This window comes from Anneissia japonica, unplaced genomic scaffold (genome assembly GCF_011630105.1).
Source record: "Anneissia japonica isolate Jap-2015-1 unplaced genomic scaffold, ASM1163010v1 scaffold287829_len2072220_cov186, whole genome shotgun sequence".
NCBI classification, from domain to species: Eukaryota; Metazoa; Echinodermata; class Crinoidea; order Comatulida; family Comatulidae; genus Anneissia; species Anneissia japonica.
Genome location: NW_022716075.1, coordinates 680577 through 706819, shown reverse-complemented (window position 1 = coordinate 706819; position 26243 = coordinate 680577). Strand labels below are relative to the sequence as shown.

At 33.4% G+C, this 26243-nt stretch overlaps 1 protein-coding gene across 2 annotated transcripts in view; it reads left to right on the top strand.

The window, feature by feature from the left end:
* Positions 1–26243, top strand: part of LOC117109615 (protein phosphatase 1 regulatory subunit 12A-like) — a 67764-nt gene that overhangs the window by 23661 nt on the left and 17860 nt on the right. Inside the window, exons 7-15 of one of the 2 annotated variants that reach the window (XM_033251997.1) lie at positions 3086–3265; positions 3681–3818; positions 7097–7288; positions 8490–8608; positions 9694–9915; positions 14196–14376; positions 14810–14827; positions 15052–15096; positions 19886–19933. In XM_033251997.1, the coding sequence (XP_033107888.1) occupies positions 3086–3265; positions 3681–3818; positions 7097–7288; positions 8490–8608; positions 9694–9915; positions 14196–14376; positions 14810–14827; positions 15052–15096; positions 19886–19933 (1143 nt within the window). The remainder of the gene's footprint in view (positions 1–3085; positions 3266–3680; positions 3819–7096; positions 7289–8489; positions 8609–9693; positions 9916–14195; positions 14377–14809; positions 14828–15051; positions 15097–19885; positions 19934–26243) is intronic. The other variant, XM_033251998.1, reaches the window with a different exon arrangement.

Genomic DNA, 26243 nt, shown 5'->3' with positions numbered 1-26243 from the left:
GCCTGCAGACTGGACTTTGCCTGTGTTTGATTTATTTGATGATGACAAGGGATTATTGCATACAGTAGTCACTATATCAGTCTCAATTGTACAAATTCTCAATACCCAATCATTGAAATCAAAACATTGAATATACCTCCAATATTGTCTCTTTTTGGAATTTAATTTATGAAGAATAATCCAGCTGATTCAAGCCTGTTATTTTCTTCATGTTTTCTTTGAAGATGTCTCAATTGCCACAGTTCTAAAATAGCTTGAACAAAGGTACTGTGCAGATTTGTTCATCATCATTGCTTTTTATGAGTGTCCTCACATGCGGCAATTGTTTATTCTTGAATGTTTAGTCTTTCAAGCTTAAACCCATTATTGTAGCTCCATGCTCAATGTGACCATCTCCTTGCTGTAACTGGTGTTAATGTAATATAATTTTTTTTATTAATATTTCGTCTGAACCATATTTAATGAGGGTGATTCATCCAACAGAAGCTGATCATCTGTGACCCTCAACATGTAACAAAACAAATTACAGGATACGTCTTAACTACAAATTTAAATTAGAATTAGAATAGAAAAAAAAAAAAACGATACAAACATAATAATGATACAAGTGCATATTACACCCTATACACTTCACACATAATTAGAAAAGGAATGAATGATAAAGATGTAATAATACTCCAACATTTTTACCACGGCAATTCAAAAATATAATAAAAATAATAATAATTCTAATTCTAATAAAAATATTACTAACAACAGTAATAGTAGTAATAATAACAATAACCAAAATAATAATAATAATATGGCTAAACTACTTCTATTATACTGATAGTAGTAGAGACATTAAATTTTATAAACTATACATATTAAGAAGATTGTTTCAGTTTCTTTAAGATAATCAATAGTAATTGTGAATATTGCTTTGGAAATTTCTACAAATGACCCAGTCCTGTAATAGTAACTATAATAAAAAGTTATTTCTGAAAACTGCAATAAACAATGAAGTAGATGAGTACATTTTTTCTTTCTTTTTCTTCTTTCAAATTTAAATTAGACATTTTGACTACACTCATTTGACCCATCATTATTATCATCATCTGTGTTTGCTTCTGTTGCTCCTACGAATTGAAAACATACTATAACAACTACATTATAATGAGATATCCAATTTTTGTCTACTGTATAGATACAGTAATTTTTCGACTTAATACTGTTGATCATCTTGAGCTAAAATACATTTTTTATTTATTCTCCATCTTGGACATGGTCTAACTTACCTTAGTTTTGGTTGTAAGATTAATCATTTAGTTTTAGAAGTTCTGAAAGAGTCCTTGATGTCATATCTTGTTGATATATTGCTTTCATACCATATATTTGAATTAAGTGATATAGTTGATGACTTAACTAATACATTTTTCTTTCTTGTTTTCTTTCAAATTTAATTTAGACATTTTGACGCCCCTGAGACCCATCATTATCGTCATCATGATTACAATTACATTTGATTTAATTTTTATTACATTGCAATTACATTTTGTGGACCCAATTACCGATTGTCCCAGATTACTCCAAAATATAGTGATTACAATTGATTACGAAAATGATTGCAACTGATTATAATTACAAATTATTATTATTATTATTGATGCCTGATCAGTTTACTTCTGCCTGGAAAGTCACTGAAATTGTGCCCAGAGTGTCATTATACTTCTGCATGTAGAGTCAATGTACTTCTTAGCTGGTGGATCATTACACTTTTGCCAAGAATTGAAGGTCTAAAATTGTTTGACTAGAGTGTTGGGAAACTCCTGTCTCTTTAGATAAAACTATTTGTTCTTACTTCATTTTTTATGAAGGGGGGCTAAACAAAATTAATGGATGATTAATGTGGAACAGAATTTCTCTCCCCTTAGCCTCACAGTGGTTGGGACACAGCACAAACGTTTTTTTCATATTATCGGAAATGGCATTCAAAGGTCAAATTTTCATTTTCAAAGCAGTCTTTGTTTTTTTAATTGTCCATTTGGAAAACATGTTAAACTAACATTAGACGAAGTAAAGTACAGTCAACTTCACAATTCAATATAAAGAACACTATTAAAATCATTTGAAAGACAATAACAACTTACATGGGCAAGACATTATAATTTGTTTAATTTTGAAACTTTTTGTATTTTATTTGTATGAATGATTGTTGTTGATATTATATATGACATTATATGTGGCAAAGACAAGCCAAACCAGTCACTCGTTCAAATTCTGTTTCAAAGAAAATAGCAAAAACATGCTAGAATGTAAAATTTTTAAAAATCTATTTTATTTCACTAAACTAAGGTTCATGTATCTATACATCATGCTGTGCTGTTATTTTTCCCAATTTCAATGTTAAAACAAAACTTTTTAATGATTTTATAATAGTTTCTGCATGAGAAATGCCTGAAATCATAAACTTTGAAGGCTGATTTCTCATATATTGTTCTTTAAACAGCTGTATGCTTAAATGCTTGTAACTTCATAAGAAAATGTCCGAGTTGAATGATATTTTTACCATTTTATAGCTCTTATTTCACTCTCTAAAACTGTATTAATAACTCAAAATCGAATTTTGCGACGAGTGACTGGTTTGGTTTGTCTTTGCCACATATAGTAACGGATATTTGAATATATAATTTATTGTTAATTTTTAGTACAGTACTTGACAACAACGAATTTAATACTCCAGCACCTGATGATTTGGCCCATAGGGAGCATATTCTACTCTATACCCGTGCTCGTCATCACCTATTCAGCATCTTGACGGTGGAAGCGGTTTGCCGCAGCGGGAACGGTTTGGTTTCCCAACCTCAACGTCGGGGGTTTCAATTCCTCGCTGTGCATTTTGCTTGTGTCCTTGAGCAAGACACTTATCTAGGAGTGTACATGGGTATATTATTACAAGTGCCCATACCAGTACAAGTACAAGTTGACGAGTTTGTGTTCAGAGAATTTTGCATGGAATGTCAAGAAACTTCTAACTTTATTCTTAGTATTGTCCAATTGGTACTACCAAATAATAAGGACTTTACTACTTTTTTATGTATTGCAGATGAAACCAGACAGCAAGAGTAGCACACCAAGGATAGAGTCGAGACAACCACCACCCCAACTGAGACGTAGGTCATCAGTGTCTAGGATGAGTGTGCAAGAACGTAATCAAACCCTACACCAGGATATGCAGAGGGAACGTGAGGCCCTGAAGGAAAAAATGCATGGCCAGGAAAAAGAAGTAAGCTTAGACGACCTTTGGTAATGTCCTCCAGAACCTCAAGATGACAATCCAGATTCCATAGTAAATTCCTGTCTTCCACAAAGTCTTGTTTCTTCTAACTAATGTAAATGTTTCATATGTTGGTGCCGTGTTTCAGTTCTGGACACGTATGTTGTTATTACTTGCATGACCTAACATTGAATTTTATTATGTGCTCAAAATGTTCACCTCCTGAGTATGAGGAAACTGTTGATTCTAATGCTTGTCATCATGTTGTTTTCCTTTACTAAACGTCCCCACAAAAAGGACAAAAAAATCCTTAAATGAAGAAACAAAATGGACTAATAAAATAAAAACTTGTTAAGTATATATAATATATTATATTTTCCTTGAATAATTATAAATATTAAAGGGTTTTTGCTGTAATTTGTAGCAAAAGAAGAAGACTTATGAATCGTCCAGTTCCAGCGCGAGCGAATCAGAAAGCTCAGAAGATGAAGAAAACGTCACGAATAAGGAAAACACAAAAAAAATTGGGGCCTCCTCGACGAGAGTATCCATGACAAAAGAGGTAAACATCGTTCCATAACTTTTCCCTGACCGTGAAAAAAATTCCCAGGAAAATCTACTGGATATATAAAAACATTATCATATTTCAAACTCTCCCCCGAAGGGAGTAATATACAAAACAGCAGAATCTGATGACCCTATCTGAATTCAATATTTTTTTGTTGATTTCAGTGAATTTATATAATGTTTAGTGGATTTTGTAATTTAATGGATTGGAAGCCTTTAAATTTTTTTACATCCTGTTTTTCAGTCATCCCTCTTTCCTCTTGATTTTCGACAAACATCTACTAACAAATACTATATTCCTCTTATTCGAAAGGAAATAGTATTCAAAATGCAGAAACCCACCCTCGAGTGTCTGTCTTTTATCCGTGTTTTAACTTTGTCACAAATATTCTTTTAATGTTTGAGTATTTTAATATTTATTTTCAGGTTAAAATTCCAGATTGAAAGTATTAATTTCAATACATTTTATTTAAAAATTTCTATTAGATATTGATAATTTGATCTATTTTGAAGATTTATACATCAATGATAACAAAAAACTACATTGTTCATTTATCAGTGTTGAGTAATTTAGCATGGGGTATATTTTTTATTGGCGTGTTTCCAATCCATCCTCATTGTAAAATCTATTATTCAATTAACATTCTTTTACCCTATTTTCCACTTCCTATCCATTTTTAACTCTGTTTCTCCTCAGTGATTTAATCATTGTCTGTTTTCATTCTTATTAAATTCTTGTTTTCATCATTGTTTTACGTCATTCTAGTGGAGGACAATTCTGGGACATTGTCACAACATTTATTTATCATGGACATTGTCACAACATTTATTTATCATGTACTTATGTGTTAAAAACTCTGTGATATTGTTAAAAATTATTGAAAAATATGCTGCAGAGCAGTTAACCATGAATTTTTTCAAAGTGAGGAGCTAGCCAACCAGGCATAATGGTCTTTTAATAGTTTTGGTTTTTCCAATGGCTCTCCTCTCTCATGGTTATTTTATAAGTACTGTATATTGTATATTATTTGCTGGAAGAATATCTGTTTGAAGGAATTTGTGTATACAAGTATGATTATTCCCTGCAGTTTGTTAAAGGCAGTAAAAGAGGGGAAACGGCTTTCCCAACTAAATAGGTAGGTAGGTCGAGCTAGCAGTGCTGGCCGATCTGCTTTCTAAGAATAGATTGCTGTATATGGTGCGGTTTGCAGTGTATTATTATATGCCATCTTGCTTAGTTGCATCATTTTTTAAACCCTTGTGGCTGTTTTTTTAGTGAGTTGACTGGCCTTTTTGCTGATTGGTAGTTGATTTCCTTGAAAAAATCTGCTTATTTTTCTCAAAATTTAACAAACTAAATAAATCCAAAATTCTTCATATTATTAGCCTTGATACATTCCAAACAAGAGTTGCATTATGTTTTTACGTTCAAATTATAATAATAGTATGCATGTATGCTTTTGTGGGTGCGCGAGTGTTTTGAAATGAATTTGCACACACATTTCATTGAATGCATGCGCACTTTCTAACAATTTTGAAATTAGAAACCGCTTACTGTATCTTTTAATTTGGTTTCATTTTTTATTAGAAAGCACAGCACCTGAGTTAGTGTGATATTACCTTCATCCTTTCATCAAATTTAGGCCTACGTACACAACATGTTTGTATATACCATGTTGGTATAATGATGCAGCTAAGCAAAAATTTGGCATAAAAAGCCCATAATACAGTCAACTACCGCCACAACTAGCAGAAGTTGAAAATGGTGCCAAATTTTAATTCGTTTTTGGCTTAATCATCTACTCTTGAATGCATTGTGTATCCCCACTGGCAACACATAACACATTACCCCTTTCCCCAACCGAGTTTGACGTTTTGATTGTTTTGATATAAATATAAATAAAACTAGTGTGGCTGAGGCAAACGTTCCTATCTTGATGGTCTTTTTGAGGCTTTCTTGCTGTTTTATCAGTGTCTGTTTGACCAAATTTAGTAACATCCATTCCTATTCATTTCTTTGTGCTGTCGGTTAGATGTGCGACCCCGTCATTTGCCTTTTACTTCTGTATTCCCATTTCGTTGTTCCTTTACTGTGTAAATGTGATTGTTTCTGTTACAATACAACATTGAGAATTGTGGCCATTTTCTACCATTCTGTGCTAGACATACATTTTACCTTGTTACCATATTCATATTCATGTTTACTTATACTGGTTGAAACAGCATAAATAATTCAGCTGACAGTCAATACATTATAATATTTATAATATATGTTTCTGTAAAATATGAATGAATATTTAAATGCATTATTATATATTTAGATATCCATTGTAAAGATTTCTTTTTACAAACATTTACCAATGCATTTATATGGATGGGAAATTATTTTAGTGTTATGATTAAGTCTAATATTCTCTTTACTAATGATCATATACTTCTCAGCTACAGTTATCTTCAGTCTTGCAGATAAGCCTACTGATATATATTAATGTTATATTTTATATTTGGATCAGGTAGACAAGTGTAAATTTGAATCTCTATCACTCTACATCTTTCTTGCTTCTGTTAGTTGCTCAAGTGTCTACTGTTACTGTATCTTTTCGTCTTATTTCTTGATCGTCCTGAGCTAATTACATGCTTTTTTTTAATTCTTCAACTTAGACATGATCTTAACATATGTATGTTTTGGTTGTAAGATTAATCATTTGGTTTTTTTAAATTTCTAAAAGAGTCCTTTATGACTTGTATCTTGTATTGCTTTCATACCATATATTTGAATATTAGTGATTTATATCTTTACCATCAGTACTGTATAATGTTATCTGAACTTCTCTTGTCTTCATTCTTTCACTTTCTCTTATGTTTTCACTTTCTTCTCAGTTTCTGTATAAGTGTCATCAGCACTTCAGGTTTGGGTAAATGTGTTTTAAAGGATATAATAGTAATTGCTGAATTGCCTCCCATTATTACATTATTTAATAAGTTTTTTACGGTAATTTGTACTTCTAACACTGTAAGTAACTGTCTAAATAGTCTTCAGTCTGGTTTAGCTGATTTTTATTAAAGTTTGGCCAACCAACCTTAGTAAAAAATGAAAAGCTTTGAAAAATTATTTTATTCAGAATTCTGTCATATATAATAAAGTAATGAAATATTTTTCATATTTTGATTAAATTTTTTTTTCTCTTGATTATTTTAATAAATATGCATAATTATTCTAGTAATATTTAATAATGTATATCTTTACAATAAGCTTGCTTGCCAATCTTTAAGGTTCCTGGATTCACACCGAAACCATTGAAGAAACAAGAGTCAAGAGACGAGGTGCCGCCATGGCGACAGGGTCTTAGAAAGACTGGTAGCTCCAGTGCAGTACCAGAGACAAAGAGAAATGATGAAATTGCAGACAGGGTACAACGATCAGCATCCAGTCCACGAATAGCTGGAGAAGATCGAAAGGATAAGGTATGTTTTTGAGGGCCAAGTTCGACAATAATGACCTGAAAATGAGCCATTATTACCTAAGAATTGCTTGGTGGTATTTATATTTCTTTGTATGCCTAAGAGCTTAAATGCTAGGAGATTTTGGCTTTGGTTTGTTCTTACTTTAAAAATGAAATGTAAATTTAAGGTAATTCAAGGTAATTTTAAATGTTGCCTTGTAAATAAAAGTCAATATCATCTAGCAATAGGCGGTAATTGTGTAACAGTGGTCGATCCTTTAGTGGCCTTCATTATGACAGTGCGGTGGGTGGTAATGAAAATTATTTCCCCTCCGAATACATTGTGACTTTGCAACATTCCAAATTAGTAGAATATACGTTAATCTGCTTAGGCTTGCAGCGAGGTATGAATACCACCATGCTTTTAAAGGTACGCTTTAAAATGTAATAGTGCGTTGTCCAAAATTCATTGATTGTAATCAAGCTTTATGCAGTTAGGTCCTTGTCCATAACAAGCAATAATGTCATGGACCTCGACAACCTGGAAGGGTATGAATGTATGTTTGCGTGGACTGTGAATTGTTAATAATTATTCAAGTTAAATTTCTTTCATGCGTTCTTGTTCAGGCAGTAATGGGAAAGTGCGAGGAATACGTGCGTGCATCACAAACACACACGTAGTCCCACAAGCGCACACGTTTGTGTATGTTTTAACATGTCGCTTTGTGGGACCTTATCAACAATATCCAAGGGGCGGTGGTCCTGTAGGTCAACTTTTTTCTAAAAAATAATAATATGTTAGCGCTTCATGCCAATAAGGCCTTGAAGCATTTCACATTATTACACCCGGTCATCGGATCAAACACACACAACACATACTCAGCTCCTGTGGTAGAATTCCTTAATGTTCTAGCTATACATCAACATATTTTTGTTTGAGCCTACCCAGCTACCCACTTTTACTCCTGGGTGGAAAGAGACAACTGAAACACACATGGTGCCCTTGAAACTTTAATTTTTAAATAATATGTTGGCTGCCATTTGAATTACCTATTTAATGAGCCGTCCGAAGCTACTTAGAATTTAATATTAGATAATAAGTTAGGAATTTAATATAGATAATAAGTTAGGAATTTTGTAGTTTTATATGACTAGGTAGCAGATGGCACAGAAAAAAAATGTAACTAGAATTATTATTTGTTTTTATATTTTCTAAATTGTAGGATGAATCCAGAGCAGTAAGCAATCGTCTTAGTGGAGGTGGAGGAAGAGCGATATCAGGTTCACAGAGTACATCTGCCATATTAGATAGATCAAAAACAAATGAGGAAGGATCGGTTAGGTGAGTTATACCATACATGGATTAATGCCTCAATCAATACCTACTTTGTAAGTAGAAATGAGAATTCTAATCTTAATATATATAATCAAAGAGTATAAATAGAACAAGAGAGCCAACTACGCTCATTGAGAGCGGAAAAAACGATAACGCCCTACGCAGCTTGTGTAGGACGCCAACTAACGCTTGTAGGTGCTTTTTATTACCCAGTACTCCACCGCGCACGGTCTGTTTGTCTGTTTATCTGTTCTCCACAGTACTTTTGTTTTCTGCTTACTGAGTTCATAGCGGGCGTACTTCGATCGTGCTGTACTACGGTAAAAAAATACCTACAACCGTCAGCGGGCATCCTACGCAGACGTGACGTTTTTGCGAACGGGAGTACACTCTCTTGTTCTATTATACTCTTTGATATAATGTAAGAGACGAAATTGTTGTTTTGCCCAAACACAGTGGCATTTGGAATGCATGGTTGGTTGGTCTGTGTTTAAGGTACCGTAGGCCTAAGTGTAGTTTTAGGGTTGATAGCTCACCATTACACATCATATCCATATAGAAAAATGATAGCTATTTATTACTTGTGCTTTAGCCATTCCCTCCATAAGAATACCTGGTCATCATTGATTGATTTTACAGTGGCTGTATTTATACAAATTGCTAATGTGGATAAAACTTTAGATCTATTTAATATAATTCTTTATTTGGTAAAAAAATTTATGCTGTGTTAAAACGTGAAGAGCTTTATTTTCTCTTGCTGTGGTAATTTTAATATTTTTATGTTTAATTTTTTTTTTTTATGTTGTGACTAGATTTTACTTAGTTTAGATGTTTTGCATTTTCTATACCAAGGTGGACCTTTCAATATTCATAAAATACAAATTTATTATGATCATATTATTTTAATATATTAATCAGTTATTATGGTGAAGGACTGTTTAACCACAAAATATGTATTCCCCGAGTTGATAATTTCACACCAACTTTGTTTTGTATGTACAGTATATAATCTGCTTGCCTGCTTTGCTTCATGTTTGTGCCGTCTATAATTGCATGTGTCGTTTTTCTGCTCCCTCCCTCTATAACCGCAGGGATTATGACATCTACAATCGGCCTGGCATGTACAGACGGCGCTACCCAGACTACTCCAACACAGATCAAGACCAAGACCGGTACAAGTACCGTAGCTCCGCCGTGCCGACAAACTCGCCCATCATCGAATCCAAAAATGCGTTGCCACCCACCACAACTACCACAGCTCCTTTAACCACAGCGTCTACCACAATAACTACTTCTCCCAGATCTCCCAGAAGGTAAATTACTGATCTCAATCTGGGATTCTAGAGAGGTTAACGACACTGACTGAACAAAATCTTATGATGATCTATATCCTCATTTGTGTGTTGATGCTTATTCAGTGTGTATGTTTTTGTTTGAATAATGTTGCCTTCATATGTGCTTGGTATTCTTAAGGTGCCGATTTGCAGTGTTTTAATACCAATAATATATGCTATGCTTTAGTATATAAAAGTATTTATTGAAAATATTATATATAATCTTAACTTAATTACCAATACGATACCCTTACTTGCATCACCAATATGGTATACTAACCATGACTGTCAAAATCGCATCTTTCCCATGACTGCCAACATGTTATCCTCACCATACCACCGGCATGTGTCATCATCGTTCCCACCAATGTGGTACCCTTACTTTGATCAAAAACATGGTAGTACCAATACTTGCCCTAAAGACATGATACTCCTACCACCAATGTAGAGATCGCCCTCCAATTCGAGACCCCTCTAGTTTGAGACCACTTTTTTAAAGTACCAACTAACCACCTACTTTTTAACACTGAAGTAACCCTCTAATTCGAGACCAAACCAGCTTTATGGAAGAACCAAGTGGCAAAATGACCTCCAATTCAAGACCACATGTATTTAAAAGTAAAATTAAACAGATTAAGGTTTTCTAAGGGCCTGTTTCTACTGGAAAGAAATAATCGATTAAAAATCGCTTTTATTCTCGCAGTAGAAACGGGACCATTTTGAAAAAGCGATTTAAAAAATTGATTAAAAACACGCAATGGATAGCGTGTTTGAACGGCAAATAACCGATTTTGGCTGTGCACCTTTTAGCTGCAACACAAAATAATCGATTATCAGGTGAAATGTAACCTGCAGGTCAATCACTGCAAAGACTGATCGTATTAGGCGCAAACTTTTAAAAAAAATTTGTCCTCTTGTTCTTGTCCTAGGCCTGCAAGCTAAAAACGTCAACAAACATGTGGAGCGACGAATTCGTTTTGTAATTATTTTGTGGGGGGGGATATTGGGCCTAGGCCTCTCCGCTCCGCCTACCGTTGTCCTCGTTTGGTCGCTTGTTCATTGTGCTGATGAGCACAGCCGAAAACATTTGTCTTCTCACCCCACACCGTATCTTACTCCTCGTCATCATGACAGGAATGAGAAAGATACTATCCTATACAGTTAGGAAAACAATGTGTTGTATTAACAAAATGGTGACGTAATTTCTGTCACGAAAACTGATTTTTGAAAAATCAAAAATGCAGTTGCAATGCCAGCAGGCTGTCTGGTACTCATTAAAAAAACGGTTTAAAAAAATGATTATTTTGTGTTTATCAGTAGAAACACACCCTTAAGTAATTTGACAAAAGATGAACTTCAACATCAACAACAACATGTATTTTCAAAAGTTTATCTATATAAATTAAGGTTTCTTAAGTTTATTTTCTCTCTACCTTTCTGTGCATTTTTTTTTTTTTTTTTAAAGCTAGTTTTTGAAAAGAAATTTGTAGTTTTAGGCCACTGGCTGTGAATCTGAAAAACCTCCTTAATAATAGCTGTCTCTTATACACATCTAGATGTGTATAAGAGACAGTGCTTATTCAGTGTGTATGTTTTTGTTTGAATAATGTTGCCTTCATATATGCTTGGTATTCTTAAGGTGCCGATTTGCAGTGTTTTAATACCAATAATATATGCTATGCTTTAGTATATAAAAGTATTTATTGAAAATATTATATATAATCTTAACTTAATTACCAATACGATACCCTTACTTGCATCACCATTATGGTATACTAACCATGACTGTCAAAATCGCATCTTTCCCATGACTGCCAACATGTTATCCTCACCATACCACCGGCATGTGTCATCATCGTTCCCATCAATGTGTTACACTTACTTTGATCAAAAACTTGGTAGTACCAATACTTGTACTAAAGACATGATACTCCTACCACCAATGTACAGTTCGCCATCCAATTCGAGACCCCTCCATTTTTTCAAAGTACCAACTAACCACCTACTTTTTAACACTGAAGTAACCCTCTAATTCGAGACCAAACCAGCTTTATGGAAGAACCAAGTGACAAAATGATCTCCAATTCAAGACCACATGTATTTAAAAGTAAAATTAAAATTTTCTAAGGGCCTAATTCTACTGGAAAGAAATAATCGATTAAAAATCGCTTTTTCGAAAAATCGCTTTTATTCTCACAGTAGAAACGGGACCATTTTGAAAAAAGCGATTTTAAAAATTGATTAAAAACACGCAATGGATAGCGTGTTTGAACGGCAAATAACCGATTTTGGCTGTGCACCTTTTAGTTGCAACACAAAATAAGCGATTATCAGGTGAAATGTAACCTCCAGGTCAATCACTGCAAAGACTGATCGTATTAGGCGCGAACTTTCAAAAAAATTTGTCCTCTTTTTCTTGTCCTAGGCCTGCAAGCTAAAAACGTCAACAAACATGTGGAGCGACGAATTCGTTTTGTAATTATTTTGTGGGGGGGGGGATATTGGGCCTAGGCCTCTCCGCTCTTTTGGGCCTACCGTTGTCCTTGTTTGGTCATCGTTCATAATTGTGCCGATGAGCACAGCTGAAAATTTGTCTTCTCGCCCCACACCGTATCTTACTCCTCGTCATCATAACAGGAATGAGAAAGATACTATCCTATACAGTTAGGAAAACAACGTGTTGTATGAACAAAATGGTGACGTAATTTCTGTCACGAAAACCGTTTTTCGAAAAATCAAAAATGCAGTTGCAACGCCAGCAGGCTCTCTGGTACTCGTTAAAAAAGTGGTTTTAAAAAAAAATGATTATTTTGTGTTTAACAGTAGAAACACACCCTTAAGTAATTTGACAAAAGATGGACTTCAACATCAACAACAACATGTATTTTCAAAAGTTTATCTATATAAATTAAGGTTTCTTAAGTTTATTTTCTCTCTACCTTTCTGTGCATTTTTTTTTTTTTTTTTAAAGCTAGTTTTTGAAAAGAAATTTGTAGTTTTAGGCCACTGGCTGTGAATCTGAAAAACCTCCTTAATAATAGTTTTTGAGAGTATATTATAAAATTCAGTAAATATTTTTCAATGACCTATTAACTTTGGCACCTGTTGCCAGCAATTGCTTTTGATTCAGCTACTCATCCAGGAGTGGCTCCGGGATTTACCCAGAAGTAATCCAAGGGGCATATCCCCTGGAAACTGACAATACGACAATTTAGGGGTTTTAAAGGCTGATTTTACTATTGTGTAAAAAATATATGTAATTTTTTATTCTTTCCAGCAAGGTGTGTTTTTTTCCCCAACTGGAGAGGGTAGAGTTCTCCCCAACGGGGTCCTACCCCCTGGCCACAGGGCAGTAAATGGTTGTCCCATGTTGTCTTTAGGAGACCACTTTTAGCTTTGGTCTTCATTTATAGGTTTCAGGTTCAGTTAACCCTCTAATTATGCTGTTTGGAGACCACATTTAGCCTGTGCTCTCTATTTAGTAGAGGTTTCTAATTAGAGACCGAACCCCCTAGACCACCCCAAATTTCAGGTCCCCAAAGTGGTTTAAAGTGAAGGGTTTACTGTAGTTTCTTTACCATGTCCATTAAACAGTATCATTACCATGACCTCAAATGTATTTCCCCTACCTTGATTACCAACATGGTATCATTACCATGACCACCAACTTAGCATCTTTACCATGACATTGAATATGTTTCCCCTACCTTGATTACCTACATGGTACATGGCCTTGAAAATATGATTCTCCTATCTTATTACAAACATGGTATCATTACCATGACCACTAATATTGTGTCATTATCATGTCTGTCTCATGATATCCTAACATACACACCAACTCATCTGAATATTCCCACCACCATGCTACTATGTTTACCATCATGGGGCCCTTACCATGACCATCTGTGTCCAGTTCCAGTACCACCAACATGCTATCCTAATGTCCAGTTTAATATTAACAATACTTAATATTTATAATAGACCATTATATAATCTATTTATAGCTTGTTACGTTAACTGCTGCTCATTTTCTTTATAAAGAAGATAATACAGGTAGTTTCTTATAGTTAATTCCAACTCCACTTCATAAACCTCATAGTTCTGTTTTCTATTGTGAGGTTGGAGATTGCTTGGGAGAGAATGAAATACAATCCCACAGTCAATACACCCTTTCCCCTTTAGTGAAGACATGTAGTTAATAATGTATTGCAAATATATTTATATATTCATTTGGATTATTTTGAATTATTCATTAGGACGTACATGATACCAGCTAAGGAAGATGAATCAGAGACGACGAGACGTGCCCGGGCACGGAGAGAACGCTCATCCAGGAGGTCAACTCAAGGCGTCACAGCCGAAGACCTTGAAGGAGCGGAAAAATATGTAGGACAATGTAACAGTACAGATTCTCAAAAGAAAGAAATAGATAATAAGGTACGATTTTTATGTTAAATGCCCTCCCATAAACCCTCTTAACATGAAGTTAAATTGATCTATTGAGAATTACGATTAGCTACGAATGAAACTTACAGTCTCATATTAAATTCTATGTGTACTCAATGAGAGTGATATTGCTAGTGGTGACTGGCACTTGTAATTCTCACAAATTTCATGTTTGATATAAATATATTTTAGTTGTAGGCCTAGTTTGGAATCAGTCACTTTTTGTTCTGAATATTGTTCTAAAAAAGATACTGAATATTGATGAGTCCTGTGTTACCAAAGGTCATAGCTATAGAGGTCATGTCAGATGAAGGGTCACATTAAGCATCTTAAGACAAAGAAAAATAAAACAAAAATGTGGGATTTTATTTTCGCAGTTACAAAATGATAAAGCCATTTGTTTTTTTTTTCTTTTCTTTTTCAGGAAATGCAAAAAGAAATTGTAAGTATATTTGAAAATTTAAGAAAATACATTACATGCTTATTAGTTTTAAAACAAAACCATGCATTCTATCTTTCATGCTTTGTGCAGAGACTTAAGTAGAGATCGATGGTGCTTGATTTATGTGCTGCCCTCTATATTATTACCAGATCTGATGTTTCTCCAAAGCTCAGAAACTGGTTTCATCTTAGTATTTGAAATATACATGCCTGGTTTTTTTTTAGGAATTACCAAGACGGAGACATGGTGTGTATACAAAAGTGCAAACCGTAAGTAATTTTCAAGCACCGGTCTCGTTTTATGTACTTGCTAAGCATCACTCTTACTTCATTTTTGTGTTTTTCTGATATAGTTTATGTAGAAATCATTTATATCTTATTTATAGCTAGTTAGTTCTTATTATTAATGTTATCATTCATATGTGAAGCGTTGTTTTGTAGTTTCCCAGAAATCAGTACTATTTTCTTCTTTGTTGATTTTAACTTCCATGTAAGACAAGTTTGCTGAACTTTATCCGGGTAAAAATAATATACTAAAGTGGGCATTAAATATGTGTCTTCCAAATTTTCTTATGGTGCGCAAAATTTCATTCATTATGGGTTCATTGAAATGAAATGCATGATGATATGCTTGTATATATGTACATCTCCACCAATACTTGTGGCTACAAAGCTTAGTCTAGTGGTAGCCAAATCATGTGTGCTGATCTACAAAGATTTTTGGTTTACTCCTTGTTTTAGGCTGGAGGGTTGAAACATGGAGGTCTTATTGAGAAGGAGATCACTCGAAAAAGCTCCGCGTACACAGCGCTATGCAAGTGAGCCAAGAACAAAGCTGCCGCAGCGTGTGAATAGCGTTTACGCGATGCCTTTGAAGTCTAATGTGTTCCCCGCCATCAAATGCTCAGCAGGCTTAATTTACCAAAAAATTGAACATGCCGAAAATGGAGAGCACCTTCTTTTTTCTCAATGCGCACTGCTTACAGACAATCACTATGGCTGTGCAATTGTTTCCACCTTGAAGCTAATACATTTATCTTTCATGAAATACCAAACATATTAATATTTCTACAAAAAAAAAAAGTTTCTAATTTAATGGAACATTTACATGAGCTTTATAAGTGTAGTATATTTCAACTTGAGTTTCCATAAATTGGATAAAACTCAATAATTCTAATTAAGGAATGATTGAAAATTAAAATAAACTAAGTTATTTTAGTGTAAACGAGTGTGGACTGTTCGAAAATTCAATCCAAAACAGTAATTTTCAGTTTTACGCTGCCTTAGCTTTATAGACAAACCAATTGATCTGTAGACAAAATTATAATGAACACAGAAGTAATTGTAACGGAAATATTTTGCAGACTCTGTACCTGAAACATACATGAAATAACATACTAAAATTTCAAAAAAATCCAATCAGGGGAACATTGTTAATTTTAAAGATATTTAATGAGTTAAAATCGAACGGTTTATCCCACAACTACTGTGTTGAAGCGTATAAAAGCATGTAATTGCCAAGTTGTTGCTAACGAAATAAATGTTAATAATAAGATGATACACCCGCGCGCGATCCAAAGGGGGAGGGAAACAGTAGTTTGTCGCGTCAAAGGGATCTGTTGCCGAGTGATCTCCTTCTCAATAATACCTCCATGGGTTGAAATGCAAGTTACTTTAGCGTGCCCCATCTTTCAGAAGAAATTTTTATGTTTGTGTGCTTCTTCGAGGCTTCTTTAACTCTTCTGTAAGAAGAAATTGTGCTGATTTTTTTTTTTTTTTTTTTTTTTCCTTTTTAACTGGCTATTCTTCCACATCTACAGTGTTTGTTTTTCTGGAGTTCCTCTACATTTACATGTGTCAGTTTTTTATTTATGTAGCACTTGATAGACGTACCATTCATTATATTGTATACCTACGATAAAGTTTTGTTTTTCTTAAATTTTCTTTGTTTTATTTTTCATTTACCATTGTTTACATAAAATATGTCATTACATATAAACATCCTGTTTAGTTACATAGTGTACCATCATAAAGCAATCTAGTTCTCTGAATGCAAGCAAGATATTTTAGAATTTATGAATTAACATAACGATGATAAATAGTCTTAAAAGCAAGTTCTAACTTACCCCAGAGCGCTGTAAAAACTTGGTATTTTTAACTATTCCTTACCTATTGCCTTTTGCAAATACTGTACAGGATTGTAGCTATCGAAAACTAAGTGTGGGGGTGATAATAGTCATTTTAAGGAATAGTCATAAATTTAAGGATGGGCAAGAAGATTAATTGAGGTAGGTGGAGGGTCTTTAAATTTGCTTAATTGGGTAAAAAAAACTATACAGTGAGCAGAAAGTTATGTTTTGTATGGTCTCAACATGTTTAAAATATAACTATTAAAAATATTTATAGTAGTATGACATTCTCCATAATTCGGTATCCACTAAGTGTTACTGAGGCAACGCAATGTAGCAAATGCATATACGCATGCAAAAACCATGTTTTGTTATGCATAATGTAGATTCTTCCTAATATTAACCCTAGTATAATAATTGATTAAGTGTAGCAAAACCATTGCAGTATGTTGTAGGATTAGAAAGAGCATATATTTTAGAAGGTTGAAGTAACTTTAGAGTAATTTACCTAGATACCTTTGTGGCAAAAAATCAAAACAAATCTAGCCAGAGCAAATCCCACCTGACTGCAAATTATAAACAATAATCTTTTTCCTAGTGTTTTATTGTAACAATTTCCAAGTAATTTTATACAAAACATTTGAGAATTGTATGTTGTGTGGATGTTTGATGAATGTGTGCTGAGATCATATGAGTAGAGTTCACGTACAAGTATGTATGTAGGTATCAAGTCTGTGAGAGTGGTGATTCTGGTGTGCCATCCGTACCAAATTCATGTGATGTGGTCTCACTTTTTGTGGTATTCTATAATGCGAATTCTGGTTTATATGTTTGCTTGAGAGCACTAGTGGTCTTTACTAGACTAGTGCCAGGGACAGATCCAGAGATATCCGAAAGTGGGCGGGGCCAATTGAGACAACTTTGCTCTATGGGGTTCAAAATTTTTGTTTTCTAGACGCCCAAAACTAACTTCTGAGGCATTTTGGGCGATCAATTATTTCTTTTTCCTTTCTTTTTTTTTTATTGTTTTTTTTTTTTTTTTACACTTTCCAAAAGTGGTGCCGGAGCCAGCCTGGCCTCCCCACTAAATCTGCCCCAGGGTGCCAACCTAACACTTGTGAAATTCTTTCCAAAATGAGCAGGAAGAACCTGCAATCACCGTCACTGCCAGATTAAACCCACCTTCATCCTCTGGTGATGCTGGTTCAACCAATTTACATAGAAGCAATAAGGTAATACATTATTTATTTAACTAAAATAAGGTTATCAGTTTGTCTCGTACATTGAGACCGTGGGAATTCACTGACAAATCAAGAAGTTATTATAGGAGCTGCAATTCAATACTACAATGTAGTACACATTCTATTATTTATTTTCACGTATACGAAAAAAAACCATCGTTTCTCATAATATTCATACGTACCGTACCTGTCTCTTATACACATCTAGATGTGTATAAGAGACAGAAGTCCATTCCGTCGTACACGGAGAAGTTAATGTCGAATATTCATAGGCTATTTATATTTTTAGACGAATTGGTGTTTATTTTGTGATAACTTATAATGAAATAAAACATGGAAAACTGTCACGAACGTTACTGAAAGTGCTAGTGGATTAGTGTAGCATGAGTATGTAAATATTAGTGAATATGTGTAGCACAAGTGTGTAAGCATTAGTGGATAAGTGTAGCACAGTGTGTAAGTACTGGTGGATCAGTGTAGCATGAGTATGTAAATATTAGTGAATAAGTATGTCATTGTATACATACCAAGAACTGAGTGCTGCAAAAATAAGTTTGTAATAAAAAAAAAAAATGTCTGGATATAAGGAAATAAAAAATGAAAGTATGTACAGTATCGATGGACATAATCTAGCTTGCTTGCTAGAAAGTATCTTTACCTGTTGCTTTTAATGTGCATCAAACAAATTTCAAAACTACTGTTTTCTTAATTCCAGCGCTTATTATGCAAATGGTAGTGTCTAGCATAATAAAATTAGTTGTTGTTTATTAACTGTCTTGTAGGTTTAAATTACAATAGCAGGTACTCCATATTAGTACTTATATAACAAGCAAATAGTACTTATTTAAAAACATAGTTTTCTTTTTAAACAGTTTATTTAAGTAAGCATATTTTAACCAAAGCTAGAAGTATACATATGTGTATCCCAATGCATACAAGAGAATTAGATAATATCATACACCATCATAAAATGGTATCGTTGTGTATACATTTGTGTATTCTGTCAATTTTTCTTTAGTATTCAGTGTATATGGTTTACTATCATTCTATGTGTGCATGCTTCTTATAAATTGCATATGTATCATTTTTATACTTATACTCTTTTTTTTTTATCTATCAAATTTTGGTACTTGATATTTGGTATACTGTTTATATAAGATATAGTAGACTTACTATTAATTTTTTCTTAAGGTTTCTAATTGCCAAAGTCTGGCAATATATTGTGTACTTAGGTATATGTTGACTTTTCACAAACTTGTATATAGAACAGAGGTATAAACATGGTAGAATGTTGATAATCATGTTGTCAATTTACCTGTTTAAATTTGATGATACACTATGCTACAAAGTATTGTGTCCCTTGTAGAGGTTTTTTCTAGGGCAAATCTTTGGCCTAGCAGCAGCCTGGGCTGTGGTACAGGGTCTTGCATGCGGACTTACGATGGTTAAGCTTCTGTCCATACTAAAGAAATTGAGGTGACAAATATATGTGATAAAGATTTGAGAATGTCATGTCACGCCCATATTTGGGCAAATCACAGGTAATTGTCACATAAATTTCAATAGTGCTGACAAAGCTTCAAACGTGATATTTGTCTGATTATATATATTGAACTGGCAAAATGGGTCTAGAAACATTTAACAATGAATATTCTTTTTTTTAAATACTAATTGATTTCTTAATCACAGGAATCTCAGGATAGTAAGGATGAAGAGGAAACTAAAGTCGAGACAAAGGTAAGACACATTTTGCTTTTAAATTTGTTTAGTGGAGTGGGATTGTGGTTTGGTAGTTAAGATACTCCTTTTCCAAACCTATTTCATCTGATTTAATAGAAGAATTATTAATAAGATTATGGTCTTTAGAGGATGTCATAAATTGAAGCATTTATAAAATGTGGATATCGTAATGCTATAGGCCTACTGTAGGTAGTAGAAAAATTTAGATCTGTAAGTGTAGCTTGATAACTTGCTGTCCAATCTAAAGATCATGCGTCGCAAGTCTGGTGAAATTTAAAATGCTATGACTAGACTTAGTCCGGAATATTTATAGACACCTTGTGGGAGCACATGCTAAACACGATACCATTCTGCTGACTCTCGGTGGCAGTATTTAAGCACATTGCCATTCAAAATTATCTGTCAATGTCATAGTCCATATTGTTGTGTCTGTCTCATGAAACTACATTTAGTCCCAATGCAGCATGCACTTAAAAATGTACTTGTAAAAAAATGATTGTAAAGGGTATATTGGTTACTACTTGTTATACAGTAGAATCCCTATTTAGGAGATACCATTGGGCCAAAAATAGTGTCCCCTTAATAGGGAGGTCCACTGAATAGTGGTTAGCCATTTTGTATAAAGGTTTACAGTTCTTCATGGCCGAAAAAGTGTCCTCTTAATAGTAGTGTCCAAAGGAGCAGGTTCTACTGTATTTCCTGTACCTGTACAATTAGTATAATTTATAGAGCATCACTAAGTTCCCCCCTTGTTGTTCCCTCATGTTATCAGCAAGTATTTATGCCGTTGAGCTGTGAAATATTTTTGAAATGAAAAAGATTTTCATAATGCTACTCAACGAACTTGTACCTAGCCTCATATATTTGAATATTCATCCAAAAATTGTCTTCTGTCTGTTGTAACTGTGTGTAATAATATTGATGGGATTGTCCCTGTCAAGCAGAGTGTGGGCTATGATTCAATATCACCAGCTGTTGTGTGAATTACAACCCAAGGTTTGTTTCATACGCATAATATGGTGTGCGATATCACCGCTGCTATTATGATACCCTTGAATGCAGAATACATATTACAGTATATAAACTTGTCTTCGCCTTCTTGACATTTAATTCATGACAACTGAATTTAGACACCATTTAGTCAAGCTTTCACTTATTGTATTTATTTAAAATAACAATATTTGCACTACCTCCTCCAGCAAACCCAGCCGCTCAGAGGTAGAATTAAAAGGTTGGAGAAGAGCAATAATTTGTTCTACATTTGGGATTATTTGAATTTTTTGGATAGTCAATCTTTTAATTATTATGCTGCAAAATATTCAGTTTGGCCAAGAGTTAATGTTCCTGTTTTCTTGTACTGAAGAATTCAGTTCAAATCCCACTACAATAGCGTTGGATTTTAATTGGAGTTGATCACTTGGCTCCTTGAATAATCCTCGCATGAGAGTTAAGTTAGATGGGGGCAAGTGGTAATGGCAACTTCATGTATCCCAGCCCTTTATTTATAATTCAAAATTCAAAATTTGGAATAATGACAGAATGAAATCAAACTGAAATCATAAGGTTTTTTTTGGTGGAAGGTTCTGAAGGTTAAGGTGATGGTAAGTAAATATGTCTCCAGAAACTGTAATCTAAAGAATTGTTTTTTCATTTAAATTTATTAGAAATTTATGTTATTTGCAGCAGTGCATTATTATAGAATCAATGCTAATGACCAGAAACAGTGAGTTATTTATGAAGTTCAGTAGACAACAGATGGTTATTTGTGCATACTGGTCATTTTCAACCCAAGTTCCAGCATAGCCGTATTCGTGTGTGATGTGTGCTCCTAATTCACGTTCTTTTCACCAAATTATGATTGTTAAACAACCACTGATACCAAGCTCATCTTCTCTGTTCACCCCGACAATAATTGGCCAGGCTCAAACAAAGTTAGGCTATCACAACAGTGCACAATTTAGCCCCCTGGTGACTAGCAAATCTACCAGCAGCTCAGGTTCGAAGGCTTGCCTATCAGGTGCGTGTCAACGTCTTGGGGATAGCTCTGCAGGTAGCTAGTGACCTGATCATTAGGGGCTCAGTTGATGGTCTCCGATCCAGGTGATAACAGGAAATATATGCCTTCTTAGTCTAGATAACTTGACAACTTCACTAACTGCTAACCTTCTCAATAGTTGATAATATTGTGACCTATTTTTAGATGCAAAGTAAATTACAGGTATTTCACATTTTCAAAGCAATTTCATCAATTTTACAGAATAAGAGGCATATATAATACTGTTTCTGTTATGCTAAAAAAAATAAATATTGAGAATATTGTAATATCTATTTAAGTATAAATAAAAAATTATGCTACATTGTATAAGGACTTGTCTAAATTTTGTTAGCATTTATGGCATCTTTTAAGGGCAATTATATTCGTTCTTGATATATCGTGGTATGTTAGTCAACTGAGTACTTTATTTCCAGCTGATAAATTTCTGCTTTAATTCCTCATCCAATCATCTGTGACTTTTTGAATGTTTGTAATTTACATATGGTTATCTAGAAAGCTAGAATTTGTATAGTCACATCTGAACCGTGTTCTTTTCACCAAATTATGATTGTTAAACAACCACTGATACCAAGCTCATCTTCTCTGTTCACCCCGACAATAATTGGCCAGGCTCAAACAAAGTTAGGCTATCACAACAGTGCACAATTTAGCCCCCTGGTGACTAGCAAATCTACCAGCAGCTCAGGTTCGAAGGCTTGCCTATCAGGTGCGTGTCAACGTCTTGGGGATAGCTCTGCAGGTAGCTAGTGACCTGATCATTAGGGGCTCAGTTGATGGTCTCCGATCCAGGTGATAACAGGAAATATATGCCTTCTTAGTCTAGATAACTTGACAACTTCACTAACTGCTAACCTTCTCAATAGTTGATAATATTGTGACCTATTTTTAGATGCAAAGTAAATTACAGGTATTTCACATTTTCAAAGCAATTTCATCAATTTTACAGAATAAGAGGCATATATAATACTGTTTCTGTTATGCTAAAAAAAATAAATATTGAGAATATTGTAATATCTATTTAAGTATAAATAAAAAATTATGCTACATTGTATAAGGACTTGTCTAAATTTTGTTAGCATTTATGGCATCTTTTAAGGGCAATTATATTCGTTCTTGATATATCGTGGTATGTTAGTCAACTGAGTACTTTATTTCCAGCTGATAAATTTCTGCTTTAATTCCTCATCCAATCATCTGTGACTTTTTGAATGTTTGTAATTTACATATAGTTATCTAGAAAGCTAGAATTTGTATAGTCACATCTGAACCGTGCTTGATTCACCCTACAAATCATTTATCTATCAAAAAACTAGTCATTAAAAGACTGGCAAAGACAAGCCAAACCAGTCACTCGTCGCAAATCGTGTTTCAGAGAGAATGGCCAAAACATGCTTTAATGTCAAATTTTTAAAAATCTATTTTATTGCACTAAACTAATTTTTACATATCTGTACATCATTCTATGCTGTTATTTTACCAATTTTCAATGTTAAAGCAACACTTTTTAAAGATTTGATGATAGTTTCTGCATGATAAACTTTGAAGGCTGATTTCTCATATATTGTTCTTTAAACTGCTGTATGTTTAAACGCTTGTAACTTCATAAGGAAATGTCTGATTTGAATGATTTTTTTACCATTTTATAGCTATTATTTTACTCTCTAACACTGTATCAATAACTCAAAATCGATTTTTGCGACGAGTGACTGGTTTGGCTTGTCTTTGCCACATTTTATATTCAAGATTCAAGAATCATGTAAGCTATAGTTAAGGCCAAATAAAAAAAAAAAATAGTAGTTTCTCATCCCCTCGCACATTTATTTTTTCTGCCTCACCAATATTTTTAAAATTTCATTTTTACTGTGGAGGTTATATACTATACTAGCTTGTGTATATCTCACTTAGTCTTACAATCCTTTACAGTATGTGTTTACACATCATAGTCAACATTAAGTATATCAACAAATAATTATTCAGCTCATTACCAATATAAACACAGTTTCACAAAAAGCACAGTAGAAACATTGTATAGGAAGACTGCTAGGCCCTCCTAATTTGTATTTTGATCCTTCGATTACTTGGCATCATTTTGGGCCCCTGTTTACCTCTCCCCTTGTCCTTTGTGAGGCTTGACCTTGGCCAGATACAAGCTGGTGATTAGACATTAATTTTTTATGAAGGAATTATAGATTTGGGATACTGTACTTTTGTATCCTATGCAACGAATAGTTTGTGTAGTGTTTAGAGGTTCTATGGCGTTAGACAAGCTTTGTACTTTCTAATACTATTATAATGTACAATAAAAAATAACGTACCGATGTAAATGCAACCGTGGAGGTATAAAATACCTCCACGATGCAAAAAATATTGCAGTGAATGTGTATAAGACAATATACAAAGTAATGTACAATATACATAAATAATGTGCAGTAATTTAGTAATAAAATAATATATAAAATGAAAAATGGCAATGAATAAATAGATAATTAACAATAAATAAAATGCAGTAAGTAAAATCATACAATAAATATAATTAATATATAACAACAAATGTATGCATACAGTTGAACAAGTTCTACTCTCACTAATAGATTTATTTACAAAACAGCATATCAGTCATTGATCGTGATAGCCAATCACTGGGATAGGTAGTTCAGGATTTTTATATTTTGTTAAGCACAGGATTATGATGACCACATTCTTGACATGTTTACTGGTGTGTGTGTGCGAAAGTATATTTGTTCAAGTTTGAATTAGCCGTATCCATTAATGGATTAGTGACAAGCTGTATGTACTTTTAAAATATAATTGGTGGCTTAGTTTATCGTATGTTGACCACTTAAAATGTGAGGACTGGCATCACAGGTTCTTCATTTATTATTTTTTTAGATGCTTATAGATTTAATCGCTAATAAATTGTTTACCCTTCGCGGAATGCATGTATTTTGTAGATCTGCTTTGATTGAGATTATTAAGTCACAAATGATTGGTATACTAATTTAAATGTGTCGGAATATTGTGACTATATGAATCTTTGTCATCATTTTTTGTAAATTTTGTTCCAATGCAATTAGATTATAAATTTTCAGTCAGTATTTTCAATTCTACATTATACTAACACGATTTATTATACCAATAGAGTACATTATTGCAAAACAACAACTGATAATTTTTCATAAACTTTCATTTTTGATTTATGTTAAAATGGCATTGTTAGTAAAATTGGCCTTAAGTCCTGTTTCAAGTGTTTTCAGCATCCGTTCTCAACATTTTCAACAAAAGTGAAAGTTCTAATCAAGGAATTATTGAAAACACATGATGTTTTTCTATGTTCTTGTAATAAATGATGTTGGAAGAACCTGGATCTATGGCAGAATGCCATTGGCCTAAGCAAACATGCCACATGGGTGGTTTACACAAACTGTTGCTTGTTTGAAGCTAGATAATTGGCTAGTCCTTAATTCATGGTCAAACTGTTACCTTGCTCTATACAATAAAAAACATTTTATCTCTGTGTTTTGATTAGGTGTACAACGGTTGCTAAAAGTAATATTAATTCATTTTACAGAATTGATCATATTTTATGAGATTCAAACTGGTCTGCTTAAAAAGAAATTAATTGCTTGTACAAGGATCAGATAATTATAAACAATTCAGTTTTTGGCAGATTTACAGCATTAAATATGAAAATATCTAGCTAAAATTAACCATTGAAGTAGCCAATACTTAAAGAACTATATCGATTATGTATTTGTTAATTTACAAGGAAATATATATTATTCTGTTTTTCAATTGAATACCAATATATATACACTCTAAGCAATTCCATTATTGACTTGTATGCTCAAATTTATTAGTTTAATAAAGTATTTATTCTTTATCCCTGCAATAACTTTATCGCAAATTTTAGTTTATCAAGCTAGTTGTATATAAAATTTAAATTCAATTCACTGAAATATAAGGGGAAATTTAATATTTTGTTTTTCTTACATCCCTATTGAATATTATTAGGATGTGCACGTAGTTATAAGTAGTCTGAATGTCAGTCTAAAAATTGACAAAGCCATTTTGTTGTACGTTTTGTGATGCTTAAATAAAAGTGAAACATACAATAAAATGGCCTTGTCAATTTTTGAAGATACATTCGTCCTATTGTATATTTTTTGGAATTTTTAATGTACATTCAGTTGCAAATTATTTATCTCTGTTCCTAATTACATCCTGTTTACACGAAATGTTATGATATCTAGG